Source organism: Opisthorchis viverrini (assembly GCF_000715545.1).
Source record: "Opisthorchis viverrini unplaced genomic scaffold opera_v5_66, whole genome shotgun sequence".
Taxonomy (NCBI): domain Eukaryota; kingdom Metazoa; phylum Platyhelminthes; class Trematoda; order Opisthorchiida; family Opisthorchiidae; genus Opisthorchis; species Opisthorchis viverrini.
In genome coordinates this window covers 1,483,118-1,506,852 of record NW_008751723.1, presented here as the reverse complement: position 1 = coordinate 1,506,852, position 23,735 = coordinate 1,483,118, and the positions used below count along the sequence as shown (strand labels likewise).

At 40.0% G+C, this 23,735-nt stretch overlaps 1 protein-coding gene across 1 annotated transcript in view; it reads right to left on the bottom strand.

The window, feature by feature from the left end:
- T265_04205 (hypothetical protein) overlaps positions 1–23,735 on the bottom strand; it is a gene marked incomplete at both ends in the record, with an annotated part of 90,705 nt that overhangs the window by 5,798 nt on the left and 61,172 nt on the right. Inside the window, one exon of the mRNA XM_009168887.1 lies at positions 250–597. Coding sequence (XP_009167151.1) covers positions 250–597 — 348 coding nt within the window. The remainder of the gene's footprint in view (positions 1–249; positions 598–23,735) is intronic.

The following is a 23,735-nucleotide window of genomic DNA, read 5'->3' as shown; positions in this document are numbered from 1 at the left end:
AAACTGCCCATTAAAAGGAAGACATTATGCAGACATAGCGAGAAAACAAATTATGAAATCTCCAAACACTAAAGGCGTTGCCACTCAGAACCAAATCTCATGTCTATCATGGATGCTTACTGAGTCAATTAGGCAGATTTGTTGCAAGCAGTGTGACACCTCATTATTTTTCGCATTTCAATCCATTTTAGTATGAAAGCTCATTTTCTCACACAACACGCTGCACGACAAACAAAAGTACGATCTCACCTCGGTCGCCAACGTAAACGAGTTGACAGGAAAATCAAAACTAATCTTTTGAGAATCGGTCAATTTAACCGCACACACACACGCACACACACACGCGCTGTGCCTCGTGACCACAACGGTGAATGACTGTGGTCGAATCTTATCATATGGGAAACGGGGACATGCGTTTTGCATTTTCGTTTGTCCTTTGGCTGGATTAACGCACTTCCTCGTCATTGGTAGATGCATTCCGTATCCTTCCAAAGTGATCCATGTCTCAGGCAAACAAACCCACTCAGCCTCTGCATGACCAACCAGATCCACACGCATCTTCAACAGTAAGCCTGATTTAGTGCAGGCACAGAAGCGCTGATAAAAAAAGTGGATTTTAGGATATCTGCGGAACCGTCCTTTGGAGCTTAACGCTGCAAAACTTATTAGATGCATCCGGGTATGGTCTGCCGCCCGGTATACTGCGAAGCCTGGAGTTGTAGAGTGATTGGTCTGATTTCTCTAGCAGGTAGCCTTCACAGCCAAATGTATCCAGGTAATCAGTTAAATGGAGAGCCAAATCGACAAATATCACATTTCTACTGTATGCAGTCTCATTTAGGTCAGTTATTAAGTCCCATAAGCCTCTTCAAAATCCCGGTGCGTCTCGGTTGTTCTGTGCTCCTCGTCTTCCAACTTAGCCTCCCCTAAGTTCGTTTCAGTAATCCTATGATGGTCGCCTCTGACTTCGCCTTTCGACGCTGGAATCCCGGCATTTGGTCCCGCCACTAGGAGTTTCGTTGGTCTACTGTTTCTGAGAGCAAGGCTTGTTGCATATTTCATAGCTATATACACGTTTTCTGTCCTATTGGAAAAGATTGCAAAGACAACTTATTAAGTTTAGCTGGAATGATGGATAGCAGTCATCTGCCTAAGTGTGCACCCGCATTTGGTTACAGTCAAATGCTGAAAATCAACCGCCGCAAAAGCACCGCTATCTTAACCGGCTTCGATCTATTTACTTGTGATGACTTTGACGTTTATCTGGCGCTTGAAGAGAACAATGCCTTAGAAACTGGAGACATTTTTGAGTAACCGCTGTATTCTTGCTCAAAGTTCCATCGCTTCATGCAGAAAACGGATGGACGACAGCCGTGGAATCCTCTCGTGATGGATTCACCATTCCACAGTCACAGGTTTTTCTGATGAGCGTTCGTACAATTGCATCCTTCCCGATCGACAGTGGTCACCAACCCACTTCGCCTTTGACGAAGGCGAGGTAAGTTTTTCATCAGGATCCTTACAGTGTCACCTGTCGGAAACAACTCGACAGGATTCTGAGCTCCCATGAAAGGAGTAAATGTTTTCAGGAGAACAACCATTTTCCTAAGCTGTGACAACAACTGTTACGGCCGAGAATTTTCGGTTACAATGGCCTGCACGATCGGTTCGCTTACACGTGAATAAGAGGACCAAGGTCACGTATGAAGACTTGCGATGAGTTATTCATTGGTCAAGTGAGTTTACCACGGCCTTGGTTAAAAGTCTTCATTGGGACTTTTAATCTTTGAATGTTGCTAACTGCTCCACTCAGCTGTCTGCCCTAGTAGTCGTTGACTTACCGCTGTTGTCTCGCAAACCAGTCATGCCAATACACTGAGATTTTAGCGGAACAGTCACCACCACAGTCACCGAAGTCAGCCATGTTTACTGCGCGTTTAGAGTGACATTGCAATTTATTGTGCAGCAACTGTGTTTTTCACTCAAGTTTGCGTAATCATGGTAATCAGAATTAACTCAACACTCTTGCGACGGAAACATACTCTATTGCGGCTCTACTCCACAAAACACGGATAGAGCGAAGATGACCGCACGGTATTGGTATACCTAGATAGGTAAGTAGGTCAATTAGTTCGTAAGAGTGATGCATCGTAAACGCTATGATGTGGAAATTGTTAACTCATTTCAGGTATATGGAAAGAAAATTGGTGGCTAACGTATGGCATTGGCAAATTCAGAAATCCATCTCTGTGTCATGTTGGCACGTTCACTAAAAGGCGTTTTTTATCATGATAAAAGCATCAGCAAAGAAGTAGAGAGTCAAAAGCGGCAAATAACCTGATGACAATAAAATGCTATCCGCTCGACTTGCTGGAAATCATTACTTAATTCTGCTGGATTCAAAATACCTATCTCGAACCTTGCTCCCATATCAAAAAGAGACTGAACCTTACTGTAGTGTGGCGGTTTTTGTACTTCGGCGACCCATTGGGCTATAATTAGTGTCCGCGCTACACTCAGAGTCTCTCCTCATTGATTCTTTCCTTTTATTCTTATTTTGCACAACGCAATTCCCCGTTTTTATTATTTCGGCTTTGCGTCTACACCACCTTTCTTGCTTTTGACCTGAACGTTAACCGCTTATTTACCTTGACATCGCACGTGTTGTTTTCGTCAACAAATGGTTTCGCCATCTTGTAGCAATGTTGACCTTTGGGATCCTTTAGGAATTAGCAGTTAATAAGCCGGCGAATAGAAACCAGCGTAATCAAACTACCTGAGGTTTATTAGTTTAGGCCAACTGGTGGCTGCTGCTGGTACGATGGATTCTCTCCTCGTTGATGTATGCTGTCTGTCAGAAATAAGGATGCTGGGCGTAATTACTGTGAATGAAATGAGTGACCACTTGCTATGTTCCAGGTTTCGGCTGCGCAACTCTGGTGATGCATGGGCCGCTGGAAATGGATGTGCTGAGGTGGGTATTGTAGCAAGCGACCGAGTTGAAGCGTCTCTGCTTGACTGGATACCCAGTGGTACTCGCGTCTGTGCGTTTCCTTTGGTATCATCTGTGAGAGAATCTAGAGGGTGTAAGGTAATCTCACTTTGTTTGCTGTGTCCGCTTACGCCTCAACTGGCGGTAGTTCTGAATCTGCCAAGAACGGTTTCTATGACGCTCTAGGTGCCCTACTACATCGGGTTGAATCTCAGATATAGCTGTGGTTGGTGGTGATATGAACATCCAATTAGGTAGACCAAGCGCTGCTGAGGACCGATTGGGTGTTCCTCTTGGAATGGATACGAGACACACGGACAGCTGGGATCTTTTACTTCAGATGTGTGCCAAACCATAGACTGTTTTCTGCAGTACGAATTTCCGGAACAGCGGAAATCACTTGAAGTCGCGGTGGTCACCAGAAAACCGGCCACGAATCCCAGTACACCACATCGACGTCAGTTATCGGTGACGAGGGTCAATCACCGCCAGAGGCTCTTTATGGGACATCAGCGTAGACATATACCACGTATTTGAAGGCTGCTGCTCTTAATTGCGCTTTTCAGGTCTTAGCGAAACGCACACACTTTTCTTAGCCATTGCGGAGCTGGTGTACCCAGAATTCAAACGGAATTATCAGAACCGGTGCCTCGAAAGCATGCTTGACGGTCCCATGTCGAATATAAACAAAAACTGGAAAAGATATCCAAAGCGCTACTGAGGGCCGGAATCTCTGTGTGGAGTAAAACTCAGTCTAATTCATCCAAACTTTGGATCTCTGATAGGACCGTGCCTTTGCTGGAGACCCGGCGACAGATTCCTCCTATCCGCAACTACAACTCCACCCGAGGCATCATCTGACGCCAGGTACAACTGAGTGTCCATGCAGGCCGAGACGTTTGGTGGACCTGAAAGACCGAAGAAATTGAAGACGGAAAGAATGCTGGAAGCTTTCTCAAGCTGTTCCACTTGATTCGTTTGACTGGTCCTCGGAAACCTCTTGTCAGCGAAATAATCAGTGATCAAAGGGGCTGCCTGATATGTAGCAAAGCAGAACGTTTGAACTCCTGGCCACAGTGCTCCTAAGAGCAATTCAGGTTGCTACGTGCTATTTCCAACCCAGAATTCTGGCCTTCAACAGAAAGATGGACCGTGAATATCAAGTTGCCTTCAGTCTCAGAAGTGTCCGAGTGTATTTGTCTGCTCAAGCGTCTTCATGCTGCTGGTCCTGACGACGTTCCGTCTGCTGTGTTGAAGTTCGGCGGTTGACTTCTCAGCCATTGCCTACTTAGCTTGTTTGGGTCTATCTGGGAGAAAGAGGCCGTCCCAGACAACTGGGTTGAATTGTTAGTAGTGCCCATTTTCAGAAGGGGCGAATGCAGTAAATGTAGAGGTGTTTGACTCCTGTTGCGGCAAGGCTTTTGGCGTCACTGATTCTTCACAGTATTGGGCCGGCAAGCGAAACCTAGAATCGCGAGAATCAAGCAGGATTCCGACCTTGTAGAGGCTTTGTCAGGTGTTAGAGAAACACCACATCTATAAACGATCCACACTTTCGGGAATACTCATTTTTGAAGAGCGTTTTATTGTATTGATCAGCCAGTGCTGTTAACCGCAACTGCTCAACAGGATATATCCCAGAAGTTTTGAGAATAATCCTATCCCTATGCTAATGAAGTCAGGGCCAGAATCTCAAAGGCTCGTATCACGTTTGCTATTTTGCGTCACTTATGGCGTCAAGAAGGTATATCACTAGATCTTAGGGGCTGCGTGTAATTAAGGGCTGCGTTGCTGTATGGGTGCGATGCATGGCTTCTGATTACCGATAATGTGAGGCGTCTTCAGGTTTTTGACCACCGATACACGAAAAGCGTTGCAGATTTTGGATGGCGTCAGCTACTTAGTAACAAGGTTATTAGAAAACGGATATTTGGTTGTCTTGCATTTGTAAGACGGGCAGTATAAACGTCTTAATCTTGCATAGCTGGAATAAAATTCTGCCTAGTACCAGGCTATATGCTTGGGCAGATTGTCAAAGTAAAAACTGTCCCTTCAGTACGCAGATTTTAGAAGACAACTCTGGTATTCAGTCTGGAATGTGTTCCACCATTTCCCGCTTTTAGCCCTATGCAGCCTTGAGGACTGGCTTTTTTCTTATGTTGGCCTATTATTTTTACAAAACAAACAATAAGATCGTAATTATATAAAATCAGATTGAAGGATTTGGTTTATCGGGTGACTTCCTAATAAACTGAGCTGTGCATGTAAAAATGTGTTTGTCTTTAATGAGTCTCCACTGCACCCTATTAGAAGTCTGGTAAGTCACGGATAAATTGGCGATGACAAGTTGAACACTATAGTTTGACCGAGGAGCAGACATATTTTGTTGACAAGATTTCACAACCACATGCAGCATCTACTGGCAGGGTTGCGTAAAATACATAAATACCCACAAAATTTCGGGCATAAATTTTTCTCATCTACGACACGACAATGAGATATCAGGCTTACAACATTGGTATAAGTCTTCTGCTTGGTATACTCTGCTCAGGTAGGAATGTTCGTCAAACGTATATGCCTATTAGTTGGTTTGCTTACCTCATTCAATGAACCTCATATTTTTTATGAACAACCTACTTTATTAACAACGTAGATCATTTATTTACATCTTCAAAATCGTCACGTGGTTCTAGATACTTCCATCCTGATTACACTTTACCCAGTTTAAAATCAAACAGACGAGGTGGAATATCTCCGCTGCGTGCATATCTGATCGCTTGGTCGTTTCCTCAAAACTAGGTGAAGGTGCAATCGCAGCAGATATTTACAAATATCCATCATGCACAAGTATATCGGAAATGTACTGACTAATAAAATGGGGACACTAAAGTTGGACCACGTCATCTTATACGTAAATGGTATGATATCTTGGAGGGCACACAGCAATCATCGACAACGTTAGTGGGGTGCATGCGCGTTATTTTTGTCTGATTTCTTTCTGTTTAAACCTTCAAGTGCAAACACATGCCCAGAACGGTAAGTATCAGTCATGGCTATGGTAGAATGCGGAAAAGCCAAAAAGTTATTCTGTACAATTATGCAATAGCAACATAATCTAGGACCAGAAGCGCTGTCTTAATTATCTGATGAAATGCCCTCTTTTTAGTCAGCTAACTGAACATATAGTCACATATGTAGAAAAATGTTTTTGGTTGGAACATATTACTATGAGCCATTTCAAGGCAGTAAAATTCCCCCATTTCCCCTGTTTTATTTCATTTAACTATCTGTGCGTGAAGGACTGAATATGCGAGACAGTCAAACAGTTCACATTCAAATAACTCGATAATGTCAACAACTAATGAGGAAATATCAAACGTTTGAAGATCATAAACAGGCTGCACACGATGCATCAACAGAAATGAAGTTTTTCATTTCTTAGTTGAATTTGCCGTTGATCAGACGGATCTTATCTGCTCCCTCACCTTCGCAGGTGATTTGCAAACGTTTTGCCACTGCGATTTCTGACTTCTATTTACGTGCCAACCAGCTCGCAGATCAGCCGCTAATTTTGATAAACTGCTTATCAGCGAATAACTGCACTCTGTCTTCTACTAATCAGACATATTCCCCAAATTCTTACTAAACGCTGCTTACTATTTCGAAATAACTATGGACAGCTTTTCGTGCGTACTCCTGATTGAAATACAAAAGTGATAAATCATGCAAGCGGCGGTGTCGTGAATGTCTTCAAACCCTTAATGGAGACATTTTTTAGCATTAAGTATTCAGTTTATCATCCACCAACAAATTAGTTTTGAAGCCACCCATTATACCAAAACTGATATGAGCGACCTTAAGTTCATCATAGCATAACAGAACATAAAGCCAATTTCCGAGGGATATGTGTTGGAAACCCCACACCAGGACTTGTTTACTGCAGGCTATAAGGATCATCCACTCTAATGCAACGGTTTTGTTAAATATTGTACTATTATTAGGCGGCCCACTAATGAAACATTTTTAAACGAAACAAAAACCGAAGAACAGCGTGTCATCGACAGTCTGTTATCACGTTGTATCAGGGCAGATTTGACTGAACAGAAGGAAGCACTGTGGTAGCACTTACGGATTAGCCATCATCGGAAAGGACGTCAGAGGAAATACCAGGATGACAAATGCGGTGCTGTGTTTTCAGCTAAATCCTTATAAAAAATAAACTTGTAGTGAATGTATAGCGTTTTCGAAATACGAATTCGAACAAATTTCTTATGAACCTTTGATTGGCAAGTGGGTTCAGAAAAATTTCAAGCAGATATATGTTTCAGGGAAGAAAACTTTGGAGAGTGCATATGATCAGCCATTTTAACGAACTTGGACAAGTGGTGTTTTTGGACGTCCGGGGACAAAACAACAATAAGAATGCAATATTCAATGCTTCGGTGCCCTAGATGCTCCTGTCTTTTTATTGTCTGCCTTGTCTTTTTTGCTACTATTATGAGTTAGGATCCGTATTTCCAAATACGTATTCCATAACTACGACTGCTATAAATTCCGTAGAGTATACGGTCCGTTAGTAGTAGAATCAAACACGTTTAATAGCTGCTTTCGTTGTAGTTCACTTGGCCTCGTTGAATCTTAAAAGTACATTATAGCACCATGTTTCCCGGTTTGGCGCGATTTCGTCAGTCATGAACATCAACATCAACATCAACATCGCCTAGTTGATGTGCGCTATAAGTGAACATTTTCTTAGTAAATCTCTAGTTAGGCATACCAACAGTGCGTTAGAGAGTGATGAATAGCGTTTATCTTATATCCGATGAACTTGTGTTTTGCACTCATACCATTCAAGTTGGGGAGACACTGGATAAAGGTAAGTAATAAGGCTTGACAGTAACTTAACTAATTAACGGCGTGTACCACAAATCTGTAAGGGCGCAATTTTTGACCCTGGTACTATTAAAAAAACGCCCTCTGTATTTCTACACCACTCCCTTATCTTCCATGTAATGAAATGAACTCTTTTCTTCCCCCTAAAATGACGCATACCAACACCGGTATACAAAGTCAAGAATGCCGTTTTCTCATTAGTATAATCCACGAATATCAGTACACTTTACTCTCCGAAAGCAGAACCAATTCCCAAGGGTTGAAGTTCGTCCTCAGAGGTTGCTTTATAATGGTCGGTAAAGCCAAAACGTTCAAAAAGCTGTATGCATGTCTGATGATGATCTTGGTGGACGCACTTTATTTTATTAATATATCCTCCCTGAAAAAATACACGTGTTTTACTAGAACTGGTGTAAACATCGGCCATTCCGAAAGCGGGACTGTAAAGGTTTCTAAACTCAATAAGTATAACAGAGCTTCTTACAGTTTAGGGGATCAGAAGACGTATAGCTTGTAACAGCTGTGCATAACAGACAAGCCAACTTAACTAACCCATCATGTGTGTCCACGTTTACCTGCTACATATATAAAACCCAATCAATCTTCCCCATATAACCTGTTCGTGTAATGGTGGCAATGTATACCTTTGGACGCCGTTTTAGTGGTTAGGTTTAACACCCGGGTAAAATGGGTCTGTATGCCTAGGAACACAACCCGTGACAGTTTGCAGTAAACTCGAACAAAGTTTAATCTAACTTGGCGAAATTAGGCAGGCTAGATAGAAAGTAGTATCCTGAGCCACGTTTAAGTCAAAACGAACCAAACGATATAGAACATTCAGTAATTAAGAGCTAGTAAAAGAGTGCGTCACTCATACGGGGCTTTTAAAAATCCAGCCGAAAAAATGCGATGCCGGGTCATTTCAGTGAAAATGTCAGTGTCAGTTTTCAGGCATGTGTGACGAGGGTGCAGCCGAGGTGGACAAATCCGTGAAGCAAGCTATTTTATAACCAGTAGCAGAACGCTTGGTGATTTATGTTGAATAGTGGGTGCAGAAATCAGTAGAAAACAGTCGCTGTAATTCTACTTTAAGAAGCAAGGATATGGTGTACTTTGCCTTACATATTAATATATTGGAATTATTCAGCAGTGATTTTGCCAGGAAACACTTTGAGTTGAAAATATAACCACTCAATCGGTTCACAGCTGCCATACTACCTTACCGAGACTGAAAGGTACTGGAGAAGGAACACAACCATTCTTCTTTACTGTATACCAGCTCGATGCATCTGGTAAGGTCCGCAAACAGTCCACAAATATTTTGATCCCGTTCAGGAGACTTCTGTAAGATTTCTCTTTCGGAAAAATTGAAATTAGCCTTACTTCTATCACTTGGACTTTCGAGAACGTCTACCTCCCTAACGCTACCGACTAACCGATTTGGCAGATCAAAACGCGTTTAATTGCCTGACGTGTATACGTAGTTAATTCCATGATTGTTGTCTGACTTCGGTCCGATTATACAAAGGCCCCTAACAACCTACCTAAAAGTACGCCTTCTGGCAGAACACTGCAAAATGGAAGGCCTAAATTAAAAACACAGAAACAGTATACACAAATAATATTAATCAATTAATGCGGCCTCACACATTCGCCATGTATATCTGTATATTACTAAACTCAATTAAGATCAACAATTGAGCGAGAATAAATGAGAACAACCTATTAAACAGCAGGTCATTACTGTATGCTGCTCCCCATTAAATTATGACGCATGCTTAACTGCTCCATCCTTCCGATTCGCAACAATCAAGTGTTAGCCTGCCAAGAGAATGGTAAGCATAAATCTAGCGTGCAGATTACGAAAATGGACGATGTCAAAAAATGAATACAGCTTTCGACCACAATTGTGGTACCATTATGCAAAGACTAAGCATAACAGAACACCATGCATCCGATACATTTGGAGCTCTCTCTTTTGAAATGTGTTTCCATGAACGTATGATAGCCACAGATTACCTTATCAATGCTTAGGCGTTTTTAGGAACAGAGAAAACGCGTGCTCTATTCGAGTTAGTCTTTTTCTATCCTGGAAGCAAACTATTAGAAGTAACTGTTTGCCGGCTGGACAAACAACCCCAAGATGCATATTCCGTCATCGCCTAAAGTTGTTATGCAGTCGCTGAGACTTCGGATAATTACAATTCATGCGGTGGTCAACGGATTATTATTTTCTTGATAGCACTGCTGAAACTATACAACTGTACCTGTCAAGGACAAATCTATAGGTACCACAGTATAGAAGTGCGCTTGCTTGTTACGTACTACTCCCTAAATTAAAAGTTCTCATTTCTGGGGATGTTCATAATCTCATCACACACACCCGGTCATTGTAACTGCTCATATAATGAAGCCCTTGCTTATTTGTGACATCATCAGCAAGTAAGTATGAAGGCATTGACAGAATTGAATAAAGAATAAATGCGTCTTGTGCGTTTCCATATAGTGGAAGAATTTTCGGGTTTTAGCGGCGTGTTTGCAATCAGAATGTATAGAAATTACATATAAATTGTCTGCATTTAGGTGTTTTGACTTCATAAAAACAGAAGCATGTAGTTTCAGGTTTACTTTCAAGATGGCATTGTTTTATAAAAAATGATTGTGTTGTATTAGGTAGATTAAATCTGGCCTTTTACCTTGGTCTACTTCCACATGTGTTAAAGTCACAAATATCTCGGGGGAAATTTACAGCAACAAAAGTTGAAATTTCAGGAAATACTACCGTATAAAATTTTAGGCAATTATGTTGATGCCGCGGCAACTCACACACTCATCTCTTCTATTCAACACACCAGTGAGAGAGCAACTAACGCAAGGTTTGTCTTTGTCGTAGAAGAACACAGTGCGAATGAGTAAATACAAGTTTTCTGGTGAAATTAAGTCACGTAGAATAGACATTTTTTTAGTTCTCATACAGGTGTTAGTCATCTAATCTTCAAGTGTCGTGGATAGCGTCTTTGCTATCAAATAAACAGTATCATGAAATGAATCATAAGCTTGCATCCACAAAATAGGCAACATTAATAAGCCATTTAGACACATTTTTCTCGCATCCATTGACACAACCTTGGGAGATATGCACGCTGGACGACTCCAAAACGAAAAACAAACGATTTTGTTCATGATCATGAACAATGATGCGTAGAATTGGATGCGTCTGCTAATACAAGTGCCTAGCTTCTAGTGTTTTTGCCCTGACATCACAAGCGTGATGGTGATTTTAGAAATCTATTCCCGTGAAAGCAACACACGTAAATATTTTGACAAGTGCGGCCAAGTTTCAAAAACGCCAACTTCGCGTCGAATATGAGGAGCTCCGTTAATCCTGAAAGGTTGGCACTTATCAAGTAATGCATTTTACGTTTCCCACTCATTATACTACACGATTCTATTCATAATTGTCATTACCGCTATTATTCTCCCTGCTGTCCTAACAGCACGTATGTACTCACTAAGCAGCCTGATCTCAATATCTTTACATGTTTGTCGTTGGGCTCTTCAAAGAAACCTCTCCTAGCAAATGTTACAAATATTGTGTAACATGACTGATTCGCGTCATGATGTACGTGTTAAATTATATGTCTCTTTATTCGAAACAAACTAGTGGGAAGTGCTCTTACGTCAGGTTGGTTTAACTTATAACTTAGTCCATTACAAATGTGTGGAAAAATTGAATGTGATAAAATGTGATGTTTTGTGTAGTTGCACACAACTCCGCAGGTCATTCTAAAGAGAGGATTCCAAAGGGCCAAAGAAGCATTTTCCTTCGATAATTTATGAGCAGAATCTTCGTGGAAAAATAAATATCAAAAGTTCTGATAAGATCATTGTTGCTGTGGATTAATTTGGGTATCTGTGCGAACACTCAGAGAGCGTCATTAGGTAAAGAAGCATACGACTCCTGCTGGTCCCACGAAACGTTCCAGTGGACCGCAGGTTATTCAAGCGGAATATTTTTAAATACCAAAATACGTTCATTTTATAAGTGAGCGTTTGTTGCTTTTGAGTTATCAGCTGAACTTCGGGTGCCAGATTAAGTAATCCGCTTGCTTTTGTTTATTCAAACAAACTTTTCCGCAGGTTATCAAGCGAAATATTTTTAAATACCAAAATACGTTCACTTTATAAGTGAGCGTTTGTTGCTTTTGAGTTATCAGCTGAACTTCGGGTGCCAGATTAAGTAATCCGCTTGCTTTTGTTTATTCAAACAAACTTTTCAATGGAATCAGCACGTAAGTCCCACTGGTTGATATAAAACTGTCTACTTTTTAAAGCATGGTTATCAGAAAAAACCGCCACACAGGCATCAATTGTTTTAAAAGGGATAAGGTATATTAAAAATAATAAAGAACACTTTGATGCAAAACCTGTATTTATTCAAAATGTTGTGCACAATCTATACTGTTTTGCTTTTTTGAAAACCAAAAAGTGGCAGGCTGTCAGTCTCAGCGTAAGTCTAGTGCTACAACGTGGTCGGCTAAGAAAGGCACACCATATAATATGCTACACTGATTTCAGTGCAAGTGTACTAACGAAACTCATATTGCGCGGAACTGATAGCCCGTAACAACCAGCAAATGTAATAAAATTACTGGCTGGGAAAAATTTGATAAAATACGGGTTGACGAGGGCATACAAACCCATAATATTTAAAGCGTTCCCAGCCGAATCGATTGTGAACGTTTTTCATAAAGATGATTAAAAAGAGGGTTAAGAGAAGAACGGGCTTTCGTTTCTTCTGGGTTTCGAATACCAGAGGATAATATATAATCTCGGTGCACTGTATTACCGTCGTGGTTACCCATCTCTATTCACTCTATTTACTTAATAATAAGTAAGGTTAATTTTCATCAGATAGTTTGGCGTGGATTTTATTTTACACGGTTACATCGACGTTAGTAAAAAGGATTTATTATCCTGGATAATGTCAAACGAATAAGAGGGAATGCAGCTCTGTAAACAGTCACTGCTAATTTCTCCCTGTGCTATATTTTTCCCTTTCGCATCACTTCAGTGGAACAATGCCAAACGAATGGTAGGCCATAAGTATTAACAATGCTTTCATGGACATTACTCGAATATCGGCATGTTTTCAATTCCAAGAGGGTATATGCCCGTAACACCTAGAAGAGAATGTGCGAATTTCTCCTGAGGCGTCTACTTTTGTCAACTCAATGCAAAATTCCTTGAAGGATCATTCCTATAATCATATGAGCACATGTTTAACGAAGTAAGCTAACGAATCTACTTATACCGTAGATGCAAGCTGCTAAACCTCGTACAGATTCGAGAACTTGCGCGCCCAGCGGTCGCGCATGTGTAATAATCATGACCCTTTGTATAATGAAAAGCCACCGCATGCATATGCGGATTATTGGTTGAGTTCTGGACACTGACAAGACAGATAAGAACTATGCAAAACCTTGCTTCGAGGTCATACATGTGCTTGATTCGCTTCTGCATCTGCAGCAGTGCGGAAAACTTTCCATTTTTTGAAAAATTTACCGAACTACAAAATTTCCACTCACTGTCTTGCGACATCCTCAAAATTTCCAACCAACGTCTTGCGACATCCACGTCGTCACTATATAAATTTTTGTTGTACCAATTTCCGATGGTATATTATTGCTTATCAATGACACCCCATGTGCGCAAAAGCAACAAGTACGTTTAATTAACCTAGCACAACCTCACCGCCTCGTACCATTGTATTTAGTTCTAGGATAATGGTGCTACCCCCGGTTAAGTCATTAAGTTACAACACAAAACTAAGGATATTGCTCACCCCCATGAAAGTAGTTTGAGCCAATTTTGATGTTGCTTAATTTTGTGTTGCTTGTTACACTCAAGCGGGGGAAGGATTAAAAGCACGTAAGTTGCAATGTTAGTTCTGTTTAGTGCAAGGAACGAAACACATACGAAAAATTATTATGATCGAACACAGTCCCCGTTGTTCAATGCATTTCTTCGACACTAGGTAGAGTATTTGTACACATTCAGGGTTTTTGTCGTCCACCGTCCACCAGACAGGAAACTTAAGCTCGATAGTAGAAAAGATGTATTTCTGTTTGAGACATATGGCATGCTTTACCTGCCCGCAAATGAAACTGTTCAGTGTTGCTCATCGTCTGAGCTATTCAATATCACGGAAAACGGATATAAAAATTAAGGCCTTCATAACCACTGGACTCCGTAACCCAAAACTTTGGGGACAGGTATTTTTCGGCGTTTTAAGGACATTAAGACGGGTGATTACTCGAGCATCTTTGAACTAGTATATTTAAGGTTCTAAAAATGATCTGTTCAACTTCCAATGCCAATAAATTCAATCTATTCTCGAAGTTCAAATGCGCTTCCCAGATATTTTATCTTTACTGTGATCTATCAGCATCACGCATCCAATTAAACTCCACGAAGTTTTGAACCCTCAACGTAGTGCATTGTGGCTTGGGTATCCAACCTTTCAGCCACAAGCGGCTTATAAGCAATCTAATTAACTTGCACTTGGACGGGATATAGTGTCACATATACTTCAGTCACGAAAATACACCACATGATATCACATTGACTAGCCCCTGGTGATAACGTCTCCTGCAAAAGAATTATGATACAAAATCTTCATTAAAATTACCCAACATCTTCACTGTAACACTATTCAGTAATTAGCCCAGAGAAGGAATATTGTCAAAAACACAGATTCTCACACAAATTTACATTTGGACGAGTTAGTCAATAATTGAGCAGGTGATGCGTTTCAGTCACACTGCCAATCAGTTGCTAGGGTCCAAATGGTTAACTGATCAAACCACTAGCCGGGTGACCACCGGTCCCAGTCTCCTTGGAGTTGCGAGGTCTGCCAATAAGTTTTGAAACAGCTGTTTCGTGTACGTGCGTTACCAGCACACATTAGCCTCATTTACTGGATGATTGTCACTAAAAACAAGATTTGGCCTGACACATCTATTGAATTTGGAAAAACAAACGTGTATTTGGTATACATTTATATAGTTGATTGTTGACAAATTAGTAGATATCACAGGGGCGCTATAACCAAAGCATCTCTTCTGTTTGCTTAATCGCACTCTCACAAATCAGAGCGTATGTCCGGCTTATATTATGTGATAATAATAACTGAATATTTATGAATGAATCCACTAAAGCATGATATTATCACACCTTACTGCCAAAATTTGATGCTTGGTGCACTAAAACATTTCTGTCTCATTTTGGATCTCGACTGCGTCTTCATTTCAAATAAATAAGTTACCTCTTGCCATCCATCTGGTAAGTTTATTGTCAGAAGATTGTTTTGTGAAATTGAGTGATTTTATATTGCTTTCCAAGATCCACTGGTGTGAATAAGTAAAAAGGATCTTGTCTGCCGAATATTTACAAGAAAATTGAAAAATCCCCGTTGTAAACTTTATTTAAATACGCGTTTGGTGCCTGTGCCCTTCTGGGACTAAGGCAAACCAAGATCCAGTTTGGTGAAAGTAATTCAACTACATAATGATATAGTTCAGAAACAATTACCTTAAGTTCTATGCCGCAGCAAAGAGAAAAATTAACAATAATCAAACTGATGTCACACTTGTGTTGCTGCGGTTTCTTCTTAAACCTGCATGATTGACAGTTTGAAATGTGTACGCCGTGCATTCCTTGCCTTCGAACGTTTGTGAAAACACTCCAAAAGTTTGAGCGGTAACTTGGTACCCAATGAAATGTTTAAGACGTATATTTTGGTGGGGTGGGGGGCAGCAAATTCACTAAAGTCTTCCAAAATCACGTTTTGCATTAAGCATCGACCGGCCTTACTCAATATGATATCGTTAAACACACTATATGATGTGTAATTAACTTTCTGTCCTTTCAGGTATGAAATACACGTGCATAAAAGAGGCGGCATTCGACCTCGTTAGTTATACGCCACAAATGTGTTTTCAGCGATTCCACTCACTGCATCTTCAAACTTAGCAAGCATTATATATCATAAACTTAACCTGTTGGCAATTTTTTCAGCACAACTAGACTGATGGATGTTTTGTGTGCATTGATTGTTTGCTGGGTCTTCTCCGTGGAATTCATCAACAAATTAAATTTATTTTTACGAGTCAAGTCAGTTACCTGGAGTTTTATAACGAACTAAATGGTAAAGGATGCCTTCAGTTAATGCATCTCGTATGGTTATGAAGATTTGTATATTTGATCCGGCAACCCAAAGCTGAATTTGGCGACCTTCAGGCACTTATTGAAGATTACGTTTCCTTTGGACATGTGTGCACAAACAGATAGTACGTTTGCACAAGTGCTTTTAGTAAAAATGCTGTAAAAAGAAAACCTTTCAATGAGAAACAACTTTAAACAACACTTTTTAAATACTACACGTTTACAAGGTGAAACAGAGAGATTACTGATATCTCTAGGTTTTGGCCGCAAAATTTACTGCAAATAGTACGCTGAAAAATATTTTTTCATAGACCTTGCAAAATATAGTGCTTAGGCTCAACCAATGATTTTATTTTTCGGTGCCTCTTAGTATAATTCAAAGGTCTACACGCTTGCTGTAGTATGTCCCATCAGATTACCATGGCTGTACAAAAAGCCTCTCAGGAGTCCAGAAAAAATTAATTTATAAGTGGGACGCAACAATCTGCAGAACAGATATTTAGGTTTTTGTAAGTTTTATTCGTTTTCCTGATTTCAATAAGGAGATCTGGTTATCATACCGTTTTGTAGGAGAAACAATTTAAATACGGATTGAACAGACGAATCGCGCAATCAACTGATTTATGGTTAATCCTGGATACTCAGCTTACTCGAAACAACCTGTGATTTATCATCATCAGCAGTAAGACAGGCTTATAAGTTTGCCAAAATTCATTTAGCCACACTGTAAATGAGGTAGCTTTAGGAGATTTTAAGGGTATTTTCTGTAACGACATGTAAACGTTTATGCTGAAAATGCATATGACCCTGGCTGGAAGGTTCAGAAATGCCTAAAAATTCTAACAATTTGGTAAAGCCTTGTGGATGACTTGGTCTTAATAACGTTGGCGGTCCAATAAACTTCTCATATTGTTTCTCCTTCATATTACTCATTGGGCAAAAAACAGATGGTAATCCCATTTTTTGGCAGGAACTTTTCTCCAAGTATCAACTTGTAACATATTAAACACAATCTACTAATCATTTTATTCCTCGACTAATAAGTAACATAGATTTCAGAAAGCTCATTTCGTGGGACAGTGCATGCATGCAATTATGCACATTTTCTATCTACAACACAAAAGCACAACAGTGTGCAACAAAGTGTAAGTTTCAATTCTAGCTAAGTGCACCGCGAATGAGTCACGTGAGCAGCTTTGATAACTTTTGGAATTCAGTGCTTTTAGTGAACTTAAGCAAGCAGCACATAAAACAACGCAGGAGTCTTGAAAGGAAAACAGCACCTTATGAAGCAGATGGCAGGATTTCCTGGCTCCGTCATCCATAATTTAATCCAAAATAATTGTTTTTGATATACATTCAACCGTGCAAGTTTACCACAATATTTGGACAAAACAACTTGTCGCCATCAACCTATGTCTACACCATAATTGTACGCCTTATTAGTTTAGGGTGTAAGCGATCCTCGGTATACTTCACTACATGCATGCGTCTGTGGTGACTTATTACATAATCGCGGATACCTACGATGGTTTGTGATCTGCTGGTGTAGTAGTCGCCGATATTTTGCCTTGCATGTTATGATTTCGTGGATGAGGCCTTAAATACTAAAGACACATTTGGAACACTTAGGCCATATGGTTTAAAAGAAAAACTTGCATGTTTTTAAATGCGAACTTTTCCTCACAGAAAGCGCAACATACTCCATAATCCAGTATCAAAGATGAGCGTGTTCTGGGAATTTTATATACCGCCGGTGCAAAATCTCTGTGGAGGTTCGAATTTCGCTCTTTATATATTTAGTTGGAACGAAGTAATAAATGCCTGATAACATTGTTCTAGGTGGCCTGTGCGACGATTCTCTTACTGGTTACTGCTTTGCCTTATGGCATTCAAGTACGCACACATCTACTGCCAGGTAAGTATTATTACTGCGCCACTACAATGAAAGTAAACAGTGAAAAAACACCCACAGGCCATATAAGTATACTATTCTTTCAGAGGTCATAGCTGGGTAGAGGTCAAGCATATCAACATGCGGGATAAAGTACAAAAATTGACAAAGTTTGAAAATCTACATGGATACTTCAATGGTCATATTGGCCGTAGTAATGATCGAGCCATTGCGCAAATTGGAGCGTTTGTATATACAAATTAGCTTCCAAGCTTACAAAGGTGTGTGTAGAAAATTTGTACATTCTAGAGGCTTATATTCTGAGTAAATCACAGAAGCACTTAGTCCAGTGATTACTGGACAAATGGAGTTTTGTCCGGTTTAAATTTAAGCGTTTATCACACTCAATCTTTGGTGATTTTGGGACGTCGTACGCGTTGTTTTGTAAGCGGGTTGGTTTTACACAAAAACAACAATCTGCCCAAAAGCAAAGTAACAAGGTCATCCACCCGCATAATTTTACACGACATGCGTATAAGAGTTTGCCAAGGTGAGAAAACAGCACGAGAGAACCGGACTAGTTCTTTGGTATTTTTGAAGTGATACACAGTTCTTTGCACTTTACAAAATTTTCATGACGCAGAACGTAAGTGCAGTTCGTTTGGCAAACAGTGATGTTTTCATGTTAGCTGCCCATATGCGCAAAGTCACGCTTGATAATATTGCTAATGTATGCGGCCTAGAAGAATGACATGAAAATAATAGTAGCTCTAAACCAAAATGCAACTATTTTCGACGATGTTAAATTCACTGCACACTAAGTTATCTATAACCAAATTAATCAAGTAAAGAAATGTCAAACAGGAGGTAAGTTTGGATCCCACGTTACTGTCATTAACAAAGTACTAATCGCAGATCAGACAAATGTTGGCGCAAGAGAGTTTCATGCAAAACAGCGCGCTTGCAAAGGTCAGGGTAAAGCTAAAATTATATGTCATATCGTTAACTAATTTCAAAGACTTCGATACCTGAACCTAAGGATACATCTTTACGAAAATACTTGCGTTTTCAATCGAGAAAAATGGCCTCTTTTTTGTTACACTCACTTTATCTATATTTTTGCGTGAAACAATTTAAATATACTTAAAATATTTTTTCATCTCTCTGTGTGATCAGTAGTCAATTTGTAAACGGAGACCAGTGCAGAGTAGCCCGTTGCTTTTCTGAAGGCTTCTCAATACGGTATAAATGATGTAATTCAAATTTCCTAACTGTGAGCGGGGGCCTAGTGGATAATGCACGCAAGCCGATACACCGCTTACAATCACTTCACCTTAGACTTTTGAGCGGGTAAACTGACGGCTGTTGCCTTCCCTAACAGGCGACTGGGATGTTTGAGGAGAGTGCCTATCGCCCTTGGTTGTTATAATGTTTGAGTTGTCCCGTCTGTAGTATCAACTTTACAAATTTTAAATTGCGCACTACTCCTTATGTGTGAAATGTCTGGTGAGCAACAAGGAAATGCACTACATTGTCCATATTTTTTAGCAATTTTGTATTCTAAAAGCCACAATTTCACTCGTTGTCTTGTGAAAACCACTTCCGAATGTACGATTCATATTTGGAACTCATAAGTGGAAGAATGTCAAACAACAGGTGAGTTGTAACCACAGAATAACTGTATGCGGATTTCACGCTTAATAACCTACGCTGTTTGAATGCAACATCAGCAAGCTGAATACGTGTAGTACAATACGGGAACATCCAGCTGTTGCCAATTATGTGCAACATTCTAGTTGAAACATGTGCAAGTGGAATTAAGTTGAGTGCTTACCGAGTCTCGCAGGAGAACGTTGACGTCATTCGGACGGGAAACTTTGTTTTTTAACCGATTTTTCCTAAAAATAAATCTGTGGAAATTATGAGAATTTCGCATTAGCAACATCGCACATCACCACACATAAATCGTGCGAAACGTTAGCCCCGTAGGATATCTGGCGGCAAGCCAACGCCATTTGAATGCTCATTGAAGGATTAGTCAGGTAATTTTGATCGAATTGTAGGAAACATAGCCCTGTATATTTTCACTGCACGCGAGTCATCCAGAACGACCACGGAGGCATACCAGATGCCACAGTTTAGTTTAACAGTATGTTTTTGGTGTGGATAATTTCACCTGCCTTGAAACTCTAAGTCGGTCCTTTTGCTTTGTTAACGTTATTTAACTCCCTATGTTTAAACACAAATTTCTCATGCAAAAAATAGCTCGTACGTTCATCCTCCCCGGTGCAATTTCTGCTTTACTTTATTAAAGCCTTCAGTGTTATATACTATGCCATGCTACCCAAATAACTAAAAACAAGAAACTGTAGCACCACACAGCTACTATTTCTGCTTCATATTAAGGGCTTCTCAGTAGCTAAGCTTGTTCTTATTTACATATTTGGAATAATTAAGTAACCACTCAGTTGCAAACAGGTCAGTTTTAGACTCACTTTTGTGTTATGGTATATGACATCTGCATACTTTATAAATTTCAACATGTTAGGACCAGATTAACTTGAGGAAGATGTAAAAGCGAATTAATTTTGTACTAGAATTATTAGTAAGATTTATGGCGTTAAACGCTGCAACAAACGCAACATGCGTCATCCACTGCAACTGCAATGTTAACGCAACCGTGGGCTTACTTAGGAGTAGAATAATTTCCTCCGGCGTCAACCAGACAACCTGAACGATGCAAGTTAGGAAAGCACGCCCGAAGTAAACTCACAACTAAACTGATTTGCGTGTCGCCTATATCATTTGCTGGTTAATTCTCAAAGTTGAAGCAGTTCCAGGGCTGAAATTAATGAGAATAGCAATGTCTGAATATGATGCAGACAGTCACAAGCTTCTACTGCAGCATAGTGTGCTATCGAAATTGTCATTTTTGTAAACATCCTACCGCGGTACTAAAGGATATCCAAAGCACTGCAGCCCAGTTAAGCAGGCAGCAAAAACGTGCATATCCACCAAGTCGTGCAAAAGTCCGTTGGTCTAGTGCGCCGTTTTTATAGTATATTGTTTAGGCACACTAGACTCGGTGCGGCCCGAACTAGGTAATCCTTCGGTGCATATTATTGTAGTAGCAAACGTCCTTGTGGGTAATGCCATCGACAATATTTCTGCCACTAACAAAGTATTTAGGGTTAGTTTATCGGTAGATATAACAACATTGCAGTTACTAAATTTTACGCTCTCTCTTTTCAACGTTCAAGTGGAAGGCAATTTAGTGACGGGTCAGTCTCATACCTAGCTGAATGCATTAATGTTACATAAAGTGGTACCTTCAAGAGAGATGTGGGAGGTACTACAGTAGTAGCTATTTTGAAATTCTAATTCCAACTAAGCCTGCCTGCATGCCACTGAGAGAAACAGGGCATTTTTTTTTAAAATACCTCACCTTGTAAATAAATATACAACAGTTTCACGCGATCAGTGACATTTTTAATGAAAGTGCGTTTGTAAGAAAACGCTATGTAGTATAATCAGGATGTTATGTGGATGTATTTGCGTACTGACATCTAGAAAGTTAGAATGCAATTGAGTCTTACACAAGAAATAATATACTACAGCACACGCGATCATAATTCTGAGCGAACATTAAGGAAATAGTGCTGACAGACTATTGGTTGGCGTCCATGCTTGGACAAGTACAACCACGGTTTGAAACAACTGACATTGTCAGGAATTCCTACGATATAAAGTCAAACGGATAGTAACCAATATAGGTTACCTATGTGAAGACAAACAAGTGAAAGTAGACTAGCATAATTTTTAAACGCCGGTCACCACCACCACCGGCGATCGATGTCTCAAATGTTGGTTGAAATGCTTTGGAATTTTTATCCCTCCACTTGTCAAGGATTAGCCTCCTCCTCAAAATTAAACAAAGTTTTAAACTCTGTTACGCAGTTCCAACGTCAGTGGGCATGTAAATCACTTTTAGCAGCTTCAGTAATTTTGACGGATACACGTTTCTCTGTTTGTATCATCATTCGTCAACAAAAACAGCACGTACGTCTTTTCTGTTGGGCAAGGCCGTGTCCGTACGCTAAGTCTCTATACACTATTGGAGAGTAAGCAAATCTGTGCCTTGTAAGAAATTGTGACAGGAAGTAACAAGATCGTAAAAGCACTGCAACATCGAATTACGGTCCAGAGATTGTTAGATGGACTAAAGATTGTTTTTACCTTAAACAATCAAGTCGGCGAATGTAAAAGAGACGGTAAGTTAAGCAGTGACCTATGAAACCCAATGGGAGGAGAAGCGGTGCATTTTATAAACATAGCGGTTGAGAATAATGCATATATACTAAGGTACCATGCCAGCCTGATGGTTAAACTTTTAGTTTGTGAACTTGACCGTACCTCATTCCAGGGGTACTATAAGCGCAAATTTCGTCATCGAACTGAAATGAAGAACTTGTACTGGATTGTTCGTGACTCGTAATGAATCGGATGTAAACCATTCAAAGGGGCACAAACAGAGTTTTGTAAGAACCTTTCTTTGGCACGCAAAGATTGACTACACATTTCCAAGATCAAAATTGACGTGTTTAGGGCTTACGCTATAAACGCATTTATACTTTTGAGCAAATATTGCATGGACTGGATCGCTTAATTTTATAACACACGATGTTAAAACCAGTGGTGATACTGTAAACCTCAAAACTTTGAAATCACAGGGGGATTATATGTGTTTACTAGTTTAGTTTAACTGTACACATATCAGAACAGGTAACTCAGTATGAAGTCTTCGTACGCCTGTGCGCAAGCATACGGACAGTTAGGAAGCCTATTACAAAATGAAAGCATGCCTGTTGGGCTTGTTCATACGGCACACATATTATGACGCAGTGATCGATTTTCTGTGAGACTGCGAATTCCTGTTTATTGAATTCTGTTCTGAATGAACAAAATGCATGGTTAAAAACTCTAATCCAAACAAATTCAGCGCGTAAGTTTAACAAAATTTTTGTTTTTTTTTGTTTTTGGTGCGTAGAACTTCATTATACTTGAGGCTTGTGTTTCTAAAAAAATTTTCATAAGCCATATCACACTGGTTACTCCTAGAGGGTGACCAAGTTTTTTTGCTTCATTGTACCCTTGTTATTTGGAATCCACACAAGCTGGCGAAGTAATGAAACAACGTAAGTCGAAAATTGTCAACTTCAGTCTGCACAGTATAACAAAAAGCCCGAACTTGGATATGTTTCCGAAGATACCATTTGAAATGTTCCGCAGAACTCCCGTATTATTCAGTTAGCAAAGTACAGAAGAGCAATCAGCTCGCGTCGCAAGATATTCTGGTACGGATCTGCGGTGTTGGGGTGGCGGAAAAATTATTGAAACTAGCTCGAATATCGAATTCAAATCTCAGTAAACTCGTAACAATAGATAAACTCATTTGTGTGTTCAAAAACTCTACCTTAAACCGTAGCCTCCGTTGTATTAATTCTCAAAATTTCGTCAAAGGCTTGGATCAAACTTTGGCTTGATTAATATCTGAATAAAACGATTGACTGAAATTCTGATGTGCAGCTCCAATATTACGTGTATATGAAAGAGCTCCAACAAATCCTGAAACGGTGCTACGAAATGAAATGAAGTAATAATTGAATATTTAGATGCATAATTTCACTATGTATACACCGGCAAATTCATGAATAAACAGAATGAACCTAG